The 16,824-nt window shown below is 33.3% G+C and overlaps 2 protein-coding genes across 2 annotated transcripts; one reads left to right on the top strand and one right to left on the bottom strand.

Annotated features, from left to right (window-relative positions):
• Window positions 1–2,751: 2,751 nt before the first annotated feature.
• On the bottom strand, window positions 2,752–4,580 carry LOC119829184. Its single transcript, XM_038351586.1, has 2 exons — window positions 4,553–4,580; window positions 2,752–4,082 (listed from the first exon to the last, which is right to left on the bottom strand). The coding sequence occupies exons 1-2, from the start codon at window positions 4,578–4,580 to the stop codon at window positions 2,752–2,754; spliced, it is 1,359 nt and encodes a 452-aa protein (XP_038207514.1).
• Window positions 4,581–5,575: 995 nt separating this feature from the next.
• On the top strand, window positions 5,576–16,809 carry LOC119829183 (UPF0518 protein GK23746-like). Its single transcript, XM_038351585.1, has 11 exons — window positions 5,576–5,883; window positions 6,780–6,948; window positions 7,267–7,448; window positions 11,423–11,492; window positions 11,761–11,845; window positions 12,291–12,399; window positions 12,954–13,114; window positions 13,789–13,925; window positions 14,396–14,482; window positions 16,515–16,703; window positions 16,804–16,809. The coding sequence occupies exons 2-11, from the start codon at window positions 6,802–6,804 to the stop codon at window positions 16,807–16,809; spliced, it is 1,173 nt and encodes a 390-aa protein (XP_038207513.1). The 5' UTR covers window positions 5,576–5,883; window positions 6,780–6,801.
• The last annotated feature ends 15 nt before the right edge of the window (window positions 16,810–16,824 follow it).

Raw genomic sequence — 16,824 nt, 5'->3', positions numbered from 1 at the left:
AAATATCTCTGTCTTTTAGCAACAATTTCATCAGATGTTAACGGAAACTCCATAAGAACGTTAAATATGCTATAAGCTCCATCATCAGTGATGCGATTGTCAGCGAGATTTAAATACCGCAAGTACCTATTTGTTCTCAAGGAATCCGCTAACGACCTCGCTCCCGTATCTGCTATGCGGTTAGAAGATAGATTTAGAACCGACAAACGCTCCGCACTTTCTGACAATCGGAGTTTAAATGCTAATTGTTCACAAACATTATCATCTATTTCACATCTACTCAACGAGAGCTGTCTGAGATTTTCCAGGTCTAGCAATATTGCATAGTTAGCTTCTGCCACTGGCGATCCGTCTAAGCATATCTGTGTCACTGTAGACAATTTAACTATTTTACTCAACTCGTATATAGATAAACCATCGATTCTACAGTTTGCGATTGATATTTTGGATATATTCTTATAATAGGGCGCTAAAAATCCAATTATTTGCAACAGCACCCTTGGAACCACATGCAGCCTCTCCAATCGTATTTCTGACAAAGAATTATATGAATCATAAATAGAATTAACTGTTAGAGTATTGATTAACGTAGATGATGTGACTGTTGTAGGTTCGCTGACATCGTCGTTAGCAGGTGGACCTTGTTCAAGAGGTGCTGCAACTGTTTCTTTCTTTGCAAGTGATGGCATTAAACTAATTCGTTTTTTGGTAACATCGACTTGTTTAAGATATCGTAAATAATCGTCTAAAACAATAAAAAAAAAACAGAATGAAAAAAGCGTCATCACTGCCCCACTTTGGGAACGGTTATGGATATATTATGTTTGGGTTATAGCCAGTCTAATATTTGGAAATAAAATTTGTGTGTAGATATTAGTAATTTATATATGTTTAAATTAGACTTGAACAAAACAAAATACTGTTAATGCAGGGAGATTGTTTACTCATTATACTTACCATTTCTCTGATTCTTCTTAACAAATATAGAATAATCGCAGTCAAATTTTGCACACGCCATGGGCAGTACATTCTCAAAATCAACGAAATCAGTTCTGTATAATTCAGGAACTGCTTTCAAAGTTCTTGAAGAACGGGCTGATCTTATGGATCGCAAGGATTTTTCGGATTTCATAGCAATATATTTATAAAATACATATTTCTATAAAAATAAGAGATAATAATATCATAACAATATAATAAGAGAATATAAAGAATAATAATTTATAAGAAATCCATTGAACTTTAAATGTTGTACAAAATAATAATTGCTAACAATGCTGTCAAAATAATGTTAGAAATGAGTATTCATAATCCAGCTATATAGTCCTAAGAAAAAGAAGTTTTTTTATTTACTAGGATAATTTAAATCCAACCAAAAATACGCGCAACGTATTTAAAGGTGTTTATAATTACAATACGGACTGATACGGAACATTATCTACATTAATTTTAATACACACACATACCTATAGAAATTTGCATTTTTACGAATATCCATTAGACTTATAGATATTCAATACAATATTTCAAACAACTTTGGGCTGGAAAACATACTAGGACACAAATCATGTTAAAACTTATTGAAGTGAAACTTCTTTAGAATCGTTGTGATTTCAAACCTGATGCAACGGAAAAAAGACAGGTAAGAGATACAAATACAAAAATGTGTAGAATGAAGCCGGCAAAGAATGAGACAGAAATATATATACTATTTTATATTTGTATTATGTCGATTTACTGAAGTTTCACTTCTATCGTGTTTGAATCGCATACACACCTTTTTTTAAAAGCCACCTCAAACCACCATATAAATCACACGAATTAAATATGTATTTGAGAAAGATATTATCATCAGAATTCGTCATTAGCGATCCAGCGCTAAACTTAATAAGCAACGTAAAATTTGTTAGCGCCTCTTTAAAATAGAAAAGCAATTATACTACTTATGCTATCCATTTACTGCAACACACTAGCTGATCCGGCGAACTTCGCAGCGCCATAGAATTTATTTGGACTCGTTTTCCTTAGTGTTCCTTACCTTTTAAACCTTAAACCTTCCCTGGATTATAATGAATGCATCAAAACTATCCAAAGCATCCCAGCTATTCTCAAGTTTTAGCGAGACTAGCAAGCAGTAATTGATTTATAGTATATTTGCCTTGATTCTCAGTCATACCCAATATGCACACAAGATTTCATAAGAATCGATCCAACCGTTTCGGAGGAGTTTGGTAACGAAAATTGCGACACGGGAATTTTATATATAAGATTGTTATTATGTAAGTATGTTTGTTTGTTATTCTTTTCCATAGCAACTGATTTTATGATGTCTGGAGAAAGTTAAGAGATAGTTAGGAAGCTAGAGTGAATTCTTTTTGCCTTCACCACGGCACATATTTCCATGAGAATTTCGGCGCAAAAACTAGGATTTATTAATTTACTAGCGGTCCGCCCCGGCTTGGCGCGTGGTACATATATAGCCTATAGCCTTCCTCAATAAATGGGCTATCTAACACTGAAACAAACAAACATACCTACAAACTCTTCCGCTTTATAATATTAGTATAGATTAAACGAGAATTAAATATACAAATATTTTTTCTTATTAAAATTGTATTACCATTTAAATTAAACATGTGTCACTTAAAACTAAAATCTTCCTTTTTATTCTTAAATTATAATTACCTCTTAGTTTAAAATTAGTCATTCAAACCTATAGCCTACAATGAACTGATAAAAGATACAGAAATGTTATTTTTTTGCATGTGCTGAACCATGGCTGCTTTGTTTGACAGAAGGCGTCGAATCTCGCCTACCCGACTTTAGAGATGGTGCGCTATGGGATAAATCGGGTAACGTTATATTTTCAGAAATAACCTTATCAAGAAGGTCACATATATCTTTATACTCTTGACAATAACGCGGAATGTAATTCCCTTCGAATAGAATTCTCATCAGGCCAGTATTTAAATGGGGCTTCGTTTTTATAACATTCTTTTGATAATCGAGTACGTAGTATATTTTACGCACTGTTACGTAACTTAAATGATTATAAGACAGATTAAGAGAACATAACCGTAGATTTCCAATCGAAAATTTTTGATTCTCAACGATGATCAAATTCTCATCATCGAATGCATCTATAAATTCACCAACATTTTGTAGAGCCATTTTTTCTGCTAACTCATCTATCGTTAGATCTGACGTAACGGAAAATGAAGTTTCTGTTTTGGTTTTCTTCACAATATGTCCTTTTTTGTGTGGCATCATATGCTTCTTATTTTTGTTACTTTTTTGTGTTTGACGATGTACTAAATCGTCTTTATATTGCTTGTAATAAGCAATTCTCTTCACGAAATATTCGAAACGTCTAACCTTTTTACCGATAATTTCTTTGTCAGTTACTAGAAATGACGTTAAGCTTCTTAAAATACAACCTGCGCCAGTATCACTTATTTTATTATTACACAAATTTAAGTGCAATAAACTTCTATTTCCTCTGAGCATATAACCGAGAGCACTTGCTGCTTCATCTGTAATATTATTTGATGATAAATCTAATGTTAGTAGAGTGTTTGAAGCTGGTTTCCCAACAAGAAGATTGTCCACTATATTCTTACATTCGCCATCGTCTATACCCAAGCGGCGTAGCGTTAAATTCTTTAATTGACTTAAATGTTCCAACAGTGAATGATATTTAGCCCTTGAATCGCCGCAATTTTCAAGAAAAACTTCGGTTATATTTGAATGTGGCAGCAATTTACTAATTTCGTGGATGACAGCGAAATTAATTTTCCCTTTTATAATTGTAATCCTTCCTATGGATGTGTGGAATGGTATGCATAAAGCAAATGCTATAATGAGTTTTCGAGGGATTTCGAAAGGGGAATTAACAATTGCTATCTCTGTCAGATGACCCTTGCTATTATAGAAGGCTGTAACTGGTATGGAATCATCAGCGTCAGGTTTTGTGACCTTAAAATAAGATTTTATAGCTAGAGCTTTCCTTGTACTCTCATGTGAATGATGCTCCAACTTTTTAGATTTTAGATGGCTATGAAGTTTGTGTCTTGAATATTCATCTGAAATTATAATAAAAAAACAGTAAGATCCTACTTACTATCATAGTATAACATGTTCATATTTCATAATAAGATTATAAATGCGACAGTCTGTGTGACTCTCGGCGGCTAAACTACACACCGATGTGTATGAAATTTGAAATGAACATAGTTGAGGACACAAAAATAGGCCCAATTTGTTTTAAAGGAAAGGCGGATGAAAACAAATTCTACATGTATTTAACTTTGTTTTATTTAAAAGACACAAACGTATTGCATTTTGCAAAATTATACCTTGGTGTTTTTTATAAACAATTATATTGTATGGTACTTGAAATTCAAGGCAAATCCATGGTACAAATGTATAAAAATCAATCGGTGTTGGTTTTCCTATAAACGAGGGAGAACTTATTTTATCCGACGAAATTTTGTAATTCTTATCAAAGCTTGTTACTTGAAGCGCTTCGTTGTTCATTATTAATCTATCTTACTTCTGTTATTTGTGATGTACAATGCCATTACTTTTATTAAAAAAATATGATTTATGTAAAATGACAGTGCAATTACAAAGCAACTTTTAAAAAGGCTACATAATACAAAGCTTAATATATGGAAAAAAGTATTCCATTTTATATTAAAAATATAACTAACAATTTTCTCATATATTTAAATGCGACAGTATTCAATGCATTTCAATGCTATAAAACTAAAAATTTAATTTAACAGAGTCCGCGTTTCATCGATACAATATTGTAATTATTATATTAAAATAATGTTTCGTATTGGTTGTGATGGTTCTTAATCATCTCAATAGATGGCGTGGGGTATCCCTTAGGCACGGAAGAAATTCGATTACTGTGGCGGGATCACGGGTGGCCGAAAGGCTAGGCGTTGCTACGGTTTGGCAAAAAGACGCGGGCTCGAATACCGCCTCGTGATCAAATTTTTTCTATTCTTTCAAAATTTCTCAAAAATATTCCTTTTTGGCACTTTATATAAATAAACTTATTTTATATATAATAAGTTATTTTAAGTGTGTTGAAATTACATAAATAACGTTTATTGAAAGTGATGAGAATATTCGATACACAGTTTAACTATTATGTAGGTACTCTGTAGTTCGAGAATTTATTTCTTCACTGAAACTGGACCTCTTTTATTGCACCTACCAAATCCTGATATTAGACCATAGTATACTCTGTACCTGATCTCGTTTGTGTTCACTAAAAATATATATTTGTTGCATTAAAATACATTTGTGTTTGCGCACACATATCTGTCGTCTAAATTTAACTATTAAACGCACGTGTTTAAGTTTAAACTACTAAATTATATATATTAAAAGGCAATTTATACTGGCAGCACTCACAAATATTCTATGACACAGCAATATATAATACTTTTAAAGTAAACTACGTCCATGATTGTGACTAGTGGTTATAATGTTATCTGTGAGTTTTAATAAGTCTGTGTTCACTGTACTGTCATCACTCATCTCTCAAATTTCATTTGTCAATATTGTCATAATATGTTCATGAATAGATCCGATATCGTTTTTATTTTCACTAGTGCTCTAGACGTTATTTTGCATTGACACGAAGATTTTAAGTTAACGATATTATATATTTCATAATAACAAAAAACAATCTACATGTTAATTGTGAAAACAAGATTTAAAAGAAACTACCTTGAGGTGCTGGTGACTACTCTGTGCTGGTGACATAAGTGTAGACTCAGAGTATTGCGTATCATGTAATTTCTGTGGTTTGTTCTGTGGCTGTTGCTTCTATTCTCAACTTGACGACACATCGTAAGTCTCAATGTATGTTGATATATTTTTATTATGTTCATATTCACATTCTATTTCCAACTGTCAATCTAACAAATGTTGGAAATCTAATGTCAAGGTTTTATACATATGTTGTGTATCTACAGGATAAAACAGTTCGTTTAACGAGGAAAACCTTAGAAATAATATGTGCATAAAATAAAATTGAATTAAGCATATTGTTGTACAAAATTTATTTTTATGTATTAGTGATTATAATTTTACAGTTATAAAATGATAAAGAATTTCTGTGAATGACACTACTTTTGTTAGTTCACACAATTTCATCTAAGTCATATGATGGATATGCCTAAGAATATGGTGAAAGTTTGCATTCAACATAACATACTATCAATGCAGATCAATTTAATATGCTTCAATGAGTCTGGTGCAATGATAACTAACTAATTTGTATACATTTCATTTTCTTATATAAGTGGTGTTTATTAAAACTTTAATATACAACTGACTATTAGGTAAATAATAATTGCATTTATGAATATTTAATCTCAGCCCTGATTGATGTATGGAAATCTGAACTATCATTAATGCATAAGAGGAGGTAACAGAAGGTCATCATTCCATTAATTGGGCAAGATGCAATGAACCTTGTATACTACATAGTACTTACTTATCAGTATATAATTGCAAATTAGTTAGAGATGTAATTAATAATCAATAGTATATGATTAATAGTTAATGTATGGTTAAACTAATTAGAAAAAAGTTATCTATACTTTTGATTGTGGTTCCTTAGGGAGATTCCATTTAATTTAGAATTACTGTGATTGTAAAACCTTGAGATTATTATGAGATTCACAAATTAAACCATATGTAAATTTTTTATGTCTAGAATTTATGTTCATAATTATAATATTCATAATTTTTAGATGGACTAACTGTATTTAAACAATGAGTTGGCTACGAACCACATCAATGACTCTGGCCAGGCAGTTATCGAGGTCTCTGGACCCTCGGCATGATTACGAACCCCAGGCCTGCTACAATTCATTCTGCAAGCATTGGCAACAGGCTCTTGATATTATTGTTAAATCACAGGTACTTTTTCATATGTTTTTATTGTATTACGAAAAATATTTTCTTATGTTTCACAATGGTTTCATATTATTTTTGTGTTACTAAAATCTAATGGCGGATGCTCTGTTCAGATGAATGTATTTAATGTTTTTCCATAAAAGCATTTATTATTTCTGTGTTTTTAAGATCAATATTTTTGTTTTGCAAACAAGTATTCTATGCCAAAAAATTATTAACATGTACATGTGTCGTGGAACACTTATTTTATCGGATACCATTTGCATTATTAAGACACTAAAATGTCTTTAATTCCTTTTATTAAAAACTGACTCATTTTAGCCACAACACCTACACGACGATGTATTGGGGGTGGTAAATCATCTAGAACAGTTGGCAACATTGTTAGTACTGGAGGCGAGAGCGAGAGAGATCCACCAGGCTAACTCCTCGTCATGCCTTGAATACTTGCTGAGTGAGAATCTGTTGGATAAGTTATACGAATGGGCCATATGTACTGGAAAGTAAGTGATTGTTCAATTGTTTTCTTTTGTATGTAATTTAAAAATGTTTTTTTACGCAAAAATTTGTTTATGCACATAAGTAGAATGAGGATTGCAAAGTTAATAACAGATGTTAGAGTCGCCTAGTTGACTGAAAACATTGATACGGTAAGCCTTGTGATAGGTTAATCCCATCTTGTTATCACTGTTTTTAAAAGCAATCATTTGCTTAACTAAATATTAAGAGAATTTGAAGTAATATTCCACTTAAATATTGGGAAATAATGTTACATGTTACAATAAAAAATAACATTGTTAGATATTCGTTAAATTTTGCAACATCCAATCCTACTAGTCCTACTAATATTATAAATGCAAAAGTTTGTAAGGATGTTTGTGTGTTTGTTACTCTTTCACGCAAAAACTACTGAACCGATTGCAATTAAATTTGGTACGTAGATTGCTGGACAACTGGAATAAGATATAGGCTACTTTTTATACCGACATTACAATGGGATACGGACTTGACGGAAGCGGGTGAAACCGCGGGGTGCCGTTAGTCTTCCATACAAAGATTAAATAATAAATGAAATCAGAAAAATGCTTGATATGGTGTTAAAAAAAAACGCAACGATTTCTTTCTTCAACTAAATATAGTTTTGTGATAATATCTTCAATCAACGCGCGCCTCCGTAGTGACGTCATCACTTTCGGTTAGTCCTATGCTCAAAAACCTGTTTTGTCTCATACGTTAAAGTATCATTCCATGTAATGGTTCAAATACATAAAAATATTTCAATTATTCACATTTCTGATTCGTGCTTGTATGTTAATTTATTTATTGTACAATAAATGAATTAACACAATATGATTTTAGTTTTGTTCGCGGTCTGTGCTATGCACACGATTTCGAAAGATAAAGTTACAGTACTGACCTTATCTAGTGACGAGTAAAGGTGAAAATATTGTATGTGTATTTTCATATTGTTTTATGTTTTAATTAATATCATTGTAGCAGTTAATGCTTTTTTCGTGGATCGTTAGCGCGATGGGCTACATCTTAGCGCATAGCGGATTTAACTCACGCGTCGCAGTAAATCTATACTAGTATTATAAAGCTGAAGAGTTAGTTTGTTTGAATGCACTAATATCAAGAACTACTGGTCCGATTTCAAAAATTATTTGAGTGTTAGATAGCCCATTTATTGAGAAAGGCTATACGCTATATATGTTCCACGGTCAAATCCGGGGCGGACCGCTAGTTTGTTATAAAAAGCGTAAAAACTAATAACCAGAGCATGAGTATTTAGCGTGAAGCCAAGACGGATATGACTTTTTAAATTTATTTATGTTCTAACCCACAAAACAGCGAAACTTCCCTATGAATGAATCACTAGGTATTTTCTGTATTACATAATCCGACTCAACAATAATAAACAATGAGTATCAGAACAATTTCTAACTGTGTTGCGCTTATCAGGGCAGCATTAATTTCCGTCGTTTCGTCAAGTGACTCATTTGTCTTGTTAATTTTATATTAATTACTATCATCTGTCTCTGATGAATGATATCGAGATATTAGCGATGCGCTCCTTGATCTAATAAAATGTCTATTATATTCAACTAGCTGCGCCCCGCGGTTTTACCCGCGCAAGTCCGTATCCCGTAGGAATATCGGGATAAAAAGTTGCCTATTTGTTATTCCAGTTGTCCAGCTTTCTACGTACCAAATTTCATTGCAATCGGTTCAGTAATTATTGCGTGAAAGAGTAACAAACACACACAAACTTTCGCATTTATAATATTAGTAGGATGGAATGAGTTTGCGTCTATATACATTACGAGATCAAAATGTTATTTGTACACGTTCTATAAAACTTTAATACGCTTCAATAGAAGTGTTTTTTTATGTAAAACAAATCGGTTCACGCAGTCGAAAGTTGTGAAGTAACAAACAAAAAAAAAATACAGTCAAATAGAGAATCCTCTCCCTTTTGACAATGCATGATATTATATTTTCCACGGAAAGCGCAAAAAGTAAATAAATAGTTTAAACAAACTTGGTACCACATATTTCCAAGAAATATTCAGTAATATATCAAGAGTATCCAGGCAAACGCTAATAGTATATTTCCTCGACTTGACTAGACTCTGCCCAAGTAGAATCACTCTTGATTAACGTCAATTAAACTAGAGGTCCACCCCGGATTCGACCGTGGTACGTATATAGCTTATAGTACTCACCTATCACATACATATCCAACGGTGAAAGAATTATTGAAATCGATATATTAATTTCTCTGATAAACACGTTCAAAGAAACTAACTCTTCAGTTTTAAATTATTAGTGAAGATTGACAATAACAAGCTATGAATACATTCATTACTACAGTAAATAAATAGCCTTTTAAATACATTATTTAGTATAATCAAAACCCTAAGACTATGGGTATTAAAGACTACGTGATCTTAAAGGGTCATCAGGATTGTAACAATCGGAGGTACAAATTGTCCTGACAAATTGCTAACCCTGGACGGGGCCAGTGGGCATGGTCATTGCCGTCTTGACTACAGAACAATATATATACAATACGTAGTAGTTAGGCCTGCTATCAGTTAGCAAGGACTACGTAATAATATTAAATAATAATGTTTGTGGCTATTTCGTGATACACATATTAATGCACACGATAAGCATGACATCAATTTTAATGTGAATCGAGTTAAACTTCGTAATTGTATCGTGTATTTATACGTTGGATAAGGTATAAAATTTATTGTAATTCTTTTGATCACATCACCCCGATTGAATTATATTTTCTTAGAAACTAATTTAAAGCTTTTATTGAACACTTGCTTTTCGCTCGCGTATATACCAAAGCAATAAATACACAGTCCGAACATTTTTTCGCATTGTTCCCATTTCAGTGGGATTTCCGGGATAAAAACAATCCTATATACCTTCCCGGATCCCAAACAATCTCTGTATCAAATTCGCCATTTCACCGGTTCACCGGTTTAGGCGTGAAGAAGGAACACACAGAGAGCAATTTTTGCATTTATAATATTAGTAGCGATTTAAATGTTTGTATTTAAAATTAGAATGAATTAATGCAACATTTACACAACCATATACAAAACTCAACCAAAATATTTGTCCATATCCATATTTTTGTATACAAATAAACTAAATTGCAGGAACTTTGCATATTAGAATCACTCAATGACCGTTCTAGAAAACAGTCACTATAATCGAAAGATAATTTCAACAAGTGATAACTAATAAAAGTGCAAAGCAAACAGAACAATATTAACTCAATTTATCCACTTTATCTTTTTGCTATATATTATTGTTTGGTGTGATATATGTCGCAATTCACGAGCTTAATCAAACGTTAAATTAATCAGATATATATTAAACAACTGCCGGTCCCCTTGGGGATAGAATTTATCAAAATCCTACACAGATGCCTACGTCATAACATCTATCTACATGCCAAATTTCAGCCCGATCCGCCCAGTGGTATGGGCTGTGCGTTGATAGATCTCTATGTCAGTCGGTCACATTTGAGTTTTATTTTCTTAATATATATAAATCTCGTGTCATAATGTTTGTCCTCAATGAACTCCTAAACTACTTAACCGATTATAATAAAATTCGCACACCATGTGCAGTTCGATCCAACTTGAGAGATAGGATAGTTTAAATAATTTTAATTACGATAAATGACAACCCGGGCGGAGCAAGGGCGTGCAGCTAGTATATATATATTTACGTAGAGAAGCAATTTAAAATCAATTGCACTTTTTGATCCTTCGAGATTCTGACAAATGGCAATTGTTATTCAAACAATTGAAACATTAAAGATTTTCTAGTTTTGTTATACAAACAAAATACAATAGAATTGTTTGAGCAGAATATTTACAGTCTACTGAAATGTAATTAAATATTTGAGTCATAAAGATGATCTCACGATGAATTGTATTTGTTTCAGATATGAAAATGCCGTGAGATTGGAGCAATTGAGGTTATTTGGACATCTTATCAGTCATTATAGTTCACAGGTATTTATTGATATTGTTTATGTAGAAAATGACTCAGTATATGCATTGTTAAGTAATTAAATATTTACTAGTGCTGAATTTAAGAATATTTTTTCAAGAGTTTTAACTTTGCTATACAAGACTTTGTAAAAAACAATCTAGGTTTAAGTTCAATGTACGTAAATCTATTCTTTCCCTGTTATTGAAAAGTATATTGTGCATGTTCATCACCAGTGCACACAAACAAACATACAAGCTGTTCAGCTCTTTATTCAGCTAAATATTTCAGGTGATAGCTGCAGAACCATTCTTACGGCCCTTGTTAAAGTTACTGAGTAGCTTTCGCAACCAACTGCCTCCGCCTAACGTCGAGTGTAAGTATTTTCAATATGACAACTCTCTCACTCTCTTTCTCTCTCCCTCCCTGTCTCTTTAATTATAATTATAATTTAAAATCTGTGCTCTGTAAAATTTGGAAGCCATGTATTGTAGTGAAAACATTAGTGGTTTCTTCTTTTTCATAAATCTAAAAGAACTGTATAAATAAAATGACTGACCTCTTTAGAGTCTGTTTTGACCCACTTAAAAGAGACACTGACTGAGACTTTTTGTACACTTATCAAGCATTGGTGACATTTCAATTATTTTATGGGATTATGTATCGCCAGGATTAAAAAATTTCCTTACGTATATGTTGAAGGGCAAATAAGATGATTTAGTTGATTCTATCATCAATAATATGTATAATTTTTAGCTTAATATTTGAACTTTCATTAGGTTAAAGTTTAATTACTAAAGTTTTTTACAATTTGTTTACAGCTCAACTAGTGTCAGTGCTCAATCAACTATGTGTCACTCTGATGCAAAATATCAAATTCGTAGATCTATTCTTTTTGATGACGCACACGCAGAATGGATCAAAACCCGAGTGAGTATATTTTTTTGTAAGTTTTTGATTATTTTAAGTGGATTTTAGGCTTTTTAGTAGATTCAAATGTTAGTAAACCCTCAGCCAAAAAATGCATTCATACAATTACAAAGTTTATTATCATCGATTTTCTTAATTGTCCATGTAAGATCAAAAATATAAAATATTATATGGGTTATCTTTAAAGTCGTAAAGTTTACTGATAATTCATGCTACTTTATCGCGTGTTCCGCGCATTCCCTTGTACTTTGAAACGTGACAATGCTTTCATGGCTCCATGAGATGTCACGTATCTCGTGAATACAAAGACCACCACCTTGGTTAAGTGATGAACGCGTGATCGTAGAACCGAGGGCTCCGGGACTCGATCCCCGGTGGGGACGCTAAAATAAAATGACTCGGTCTTGGATACAGAAGGTATAAATTCAAATATACGTAACCCTCGGAAATTCCATATTTGCGATACTTTTTGAACACATCTTACATAATATGCCCCATACACCCATACACCACTAGGAGACACGGGTCTTCACTTACGGAAAAAAAATTCGCAGGTTCATAATAGGTCGGTTGCTACTGTCGTCCGTGCACCGCGAGGGCCCGACGGGCGCGGCGGCGCGCGACGCGTTCCTGCTGTGCGCCAAGATGTCCGCGCGCTGTTGCCAGCTCGCCGCCTGCCTGCGGGCCGGCAACGCCTGCCCCATACTCGCCACCGGTGAGCGCACGCGCACGCGCCGTGCTCACTCAATCATTTTTTATATATTTATATATATTTTTTATATATTATTTATTATTTATTTAAATTTTTTATATATTTATATACATTTATATATTTAATTAGCTGACCCATCAAACGTTGTTTTGCCTTACTCTTATCATTTAGCGATATGAAAAATAGATGTTGGCCGATACTCAGACAAGCAAAATTTTATAAGAATCTGTCCAGCCGTTTCGGAGGAGCTCGGTTACTAAAATTGTGACACGGGAATTTATATATAAGATTAGACTTCCTATAGGAGCCGTTTTGCATCGTCATATCGCTTTTTTTATATTACCACCGATTCGGAAAGCAGTTTTTACAGCGAAGAGTGTGTATAGATAAAATTGGTATATAATATTTGTCATATATACTTTTTCACGCAAAAAAGTCAATAATCTAGTTTTCATACTACTTAAAAAGTAAATGTGGTTTGTCACGGACAAGTATTTGGAATTTGAATAAAATGTGGCACAGAGTTCATTATAGCATGGGATACAGCTAAATCACGAATGAAACCGTTACCCAAAACTAGCGTTAACGCATCACTAGACTTTGTTTTTTATGTACTCCATATAGAATATAAGATAACTTGACTTCTCATTTCAATAAATTCGAAATACCGTTTCCAGGTCTCAGCGGGCTGTACTCCCTTCTCCCTCGCACCCTCGGCGACAACATCCACCGTCTCACTCCGGACGACGTCAACAAAGTGCACAAACTGACGCTCTTCATTGATTCGCTGGAATTCTGCAACGCGGTCGCACAAGTATGTAGTACTAGACGCTCGTCCCGGCTACGCCCGGATATCAACATTCTTGTTTCACTCCAAGGGATAAAAAGCATTTAATCGGGATAAAAAGTCCTTTCACCCAAGTCAGCTCATACCCTGTCTACAATCTACATACCAAATGTCATCAAAATCCGTTCAATAGTTTCAGCGTGATTGACGGACAAACATCCAAACAAATAAACTTTCACATTAATAATAGTAGTGTTAAGTGTGATTTGTATATTGTTGTTAATGAATAAGGCAGGAAGCCTGCCCAAATAAGAATTATTTGAAAATGGTCCACACTATTCATGTATAAGAAGAAATTACATGACAAGAAATTAATTTGTGACGAATTTTTCTTTGTGGTTGGCTGTGATTTGTGTAGAATTGCAGTACATTCTTATTACGACCAAACTGATATTAAACTTTTGATTTCTAACGATATCATTTATCTTCTCTTATAGGTCGCAGACCCATCCATTAAGACACAACTCCTCGATTTACTTCACCAAGGTTTCCTCGTACCGGTAATGGGCCCCGCCCTTCTGCAGGTAATTTGTGATATAATCGATTACGTGGGGATGAATTCGTGTTGCTTAAATTTACAGCTTTAATCAATATAATATAATATAATATAATATGAGTATATAAAAAAAATATTTGTTCGTTTCTTAAACTTTTTGTTGTTGCGTATCGATGTACTTTGTATTTTTTATTGAGAACTGTTTTAACTGATTTTTAAAAAACTACAAATAGCTTGTTATAACACTAAGTGCTTTTTTAATATTATATTATGTAAACATTTTGACAGGACCAAATTATTTTTATAACTGATGATAAAATATTTACTCAATTTAAACTTGTAAGAAGATTTTTTCTATCTACCCTCCTTTTGGAAAGTTTTTTACTACATAGCAAAACTGATCGAAAAGGACCTTTGTTGTTATTTAAAATAATAAAAAAATACATCATCAGTATACAATTTTGCTGATTGGCTCTATTTAAGAGATCATAAAATATAGTACATTTTATTGTTATTTATGTATTATATATATGAAGTTTTTTCGCAAATTGGGCGTCATTTCGCTTTTCGTGGTACGCGCGGTGGACTGGTTTTGTCATATGAATACGGTTTAGTGATCGTGTGTGATTAACCCTTCATTCAGTTTATTGATGCATTTATGTAATAATAATATTAAAAAGAGGCAGGTATATCACCTATCTCTTTTTAACTCATAATGATTAATAATATTATCCCTTTCTAACACGTGGAAAATGCGTCAATATACTAATGTGTGTACATCCTAACATTTAAACACTTTCAGACTTCACTCATACATCACCTTGTTAAAATAAAACACACACACATTCCACTGCTGAACAGTTCATCATTGTTCTGTCTCTTTCTTTCTTATGGAGAATTTGAGAATGAAAGAGACAGAACATTGATGAGGGTTATTGAGAAATATTTTTTCATTCACATTCAATTGCGATTAACATCGGAATTTTTTGGCCGGAACATTAAAAATAAAATTAAATACTAAATATTACAGTAACGGCATTGTCATTTCATGCTTGAATTTATATTTTAATGCTTATAATATAATTAATCGAATCGCTTTGTTTTTGACATTCGTTTATTATTAATTTTGTTCCTTCATTGAATTTAATGTTTTCTTTTATTTAGTTTTTAATCTTATGTTAGAGATGTCACTAAATGGCCCTTTTGTTGGATAAATTCCTTTGAATCCTTTGTATAAATGTTCATTATGAAGGTTGAAAAGTATATTTTTTTGTTTTATTATAGAATATCGTAACAAATTAGTCTAAATTAAATAAAAATGTAAAATATTAAAATAATTATAATACAATTTATTTTGTGGTATTGACTTTTCTAAAAAGAATATTAATGACTTTCAATCTTCATATTGATTTATTTCCATTGATATAGTATTTGGTAACTTGGTAACTTGGTTGAAAATGACGTGTTTCTTACACTCTTAGAGGCCATCCATAAATTACGTCAAACGAACTTTGAGTTTTTTTTTTTAACTACTCCTCCCCTACTTGTCGCAGGTTGTTACAAATTAAGAGACCGCTCCCCCTGATGTGACGCACACATTTTCAATAAAAAAAAATCTTAGAGAAAAAGGCAGTTTCGATTGTAAGATCGAGTTGGTTAATTTTAAATGTATAATCAAATGTACTTCATTTCAATCTTAACATGTTTTGACCGGCCCTTCCCCCTTGTTGCACTGTGACACACTTAGGTGATACCCTACCCCTCCTTTTAGCATGTGACGTAATTTATGAATAACCCTTAATAACTGATGAGATTAAAATTTAATAATATGACAATGTAAGAAGAACGAACAATAAAACAGTGAACATATTTCTATCGCTACAATGAATCGATAAAAAATATATCGAGATAGAAAAGTTCCCTTATCGAAGTTTGTCTATATACATAAAAAGAAGTTACCCATACGCTATATCGACGAGCGCGCGATCACTCAGCCGTCCAATCGTAAGCGCGCCCCAGACCGCCGTTAACGTAACGCGTACCGCGCGCCACGGTCGTAGACGAGGGACCGCACGTTGCAGGCGGGCGGCGGCGAGCAGGCAGCTGCCACCGCCTACCTGGAGCTGGTGCTGCGCTGCATCAGCGCCGGGGGGCTGCTGCGGGTCGCGCTGCACTTCCTCTTCACGTACGAGTACGACGGGGTCAGGCTCGTGGACGTGCTGCTCGCGAGGCTGGAGGGCGGCTCGCAGGTTAGTGGGACGGAATGGGTGGGGGGGATAGTGTGAATGATAGCCTGATTGATCAATGGTGTAAAATTCACTATAATACTATGTCATAATTTTCTGGCAGATTTGAATATTATTCAACATA

Source organism: Zerene cesonia, chromosome 9 (assembly GCF_012273895.1).
Source record: "Zerene cesonia ecotype Mississippi chromosome 9, Zerene_cesonia_1.1, whole genome shotgun sequence".
In the NCBI taxonomy this organism is placed as follows: domain Eukaryota; kingdom Metazoa; phylum Arthropoda; class Insecta; order Lepidoptera; family Pieridae; genus Zerene; species Zerene cesonia.
The sequence above is the reverse complement of the archived record's forward strand: the minus strand, read 5'-3'. Positions and strand labels throughout refer to the sequence as shown.

Bases quoted from the DNA above. Each gene is read 5' to 3' on its own strand.
- LOC119829184 (XM_038351586.1), bottom strand. From the start codon at position 4,580: ATGGCATTGTACATCACAAATAACAGAA. The intron at 4,083-4,552 runs GTAAGATAGATT...TTATAATTTCAG, and splicing joins GTACATCACAAATAACAGAA to ATGAATATTCAAGACACAAA.
- LOC119829183 (XM_038351585.1), top strand. From the start codon at position 6,802: ATGAGTTGGCTACGAACCACATCAATGACTCTGGCCAGGCAGTTATCG. The intron at 6,949-7,266 runs GTACTTTTTCAT...GACTCATTTTAG, and splicing joins ATATTATTGTTAAATCACAG to CCACAACACCTACACGACGA. The intron at 13,115-13,788 runs GTGAGCGCACGC...TACCGTTTCCAG, and splicing joins CTGCCCCATACTCGCCACCG to GTCTCAGCGGGCTGTACTCC.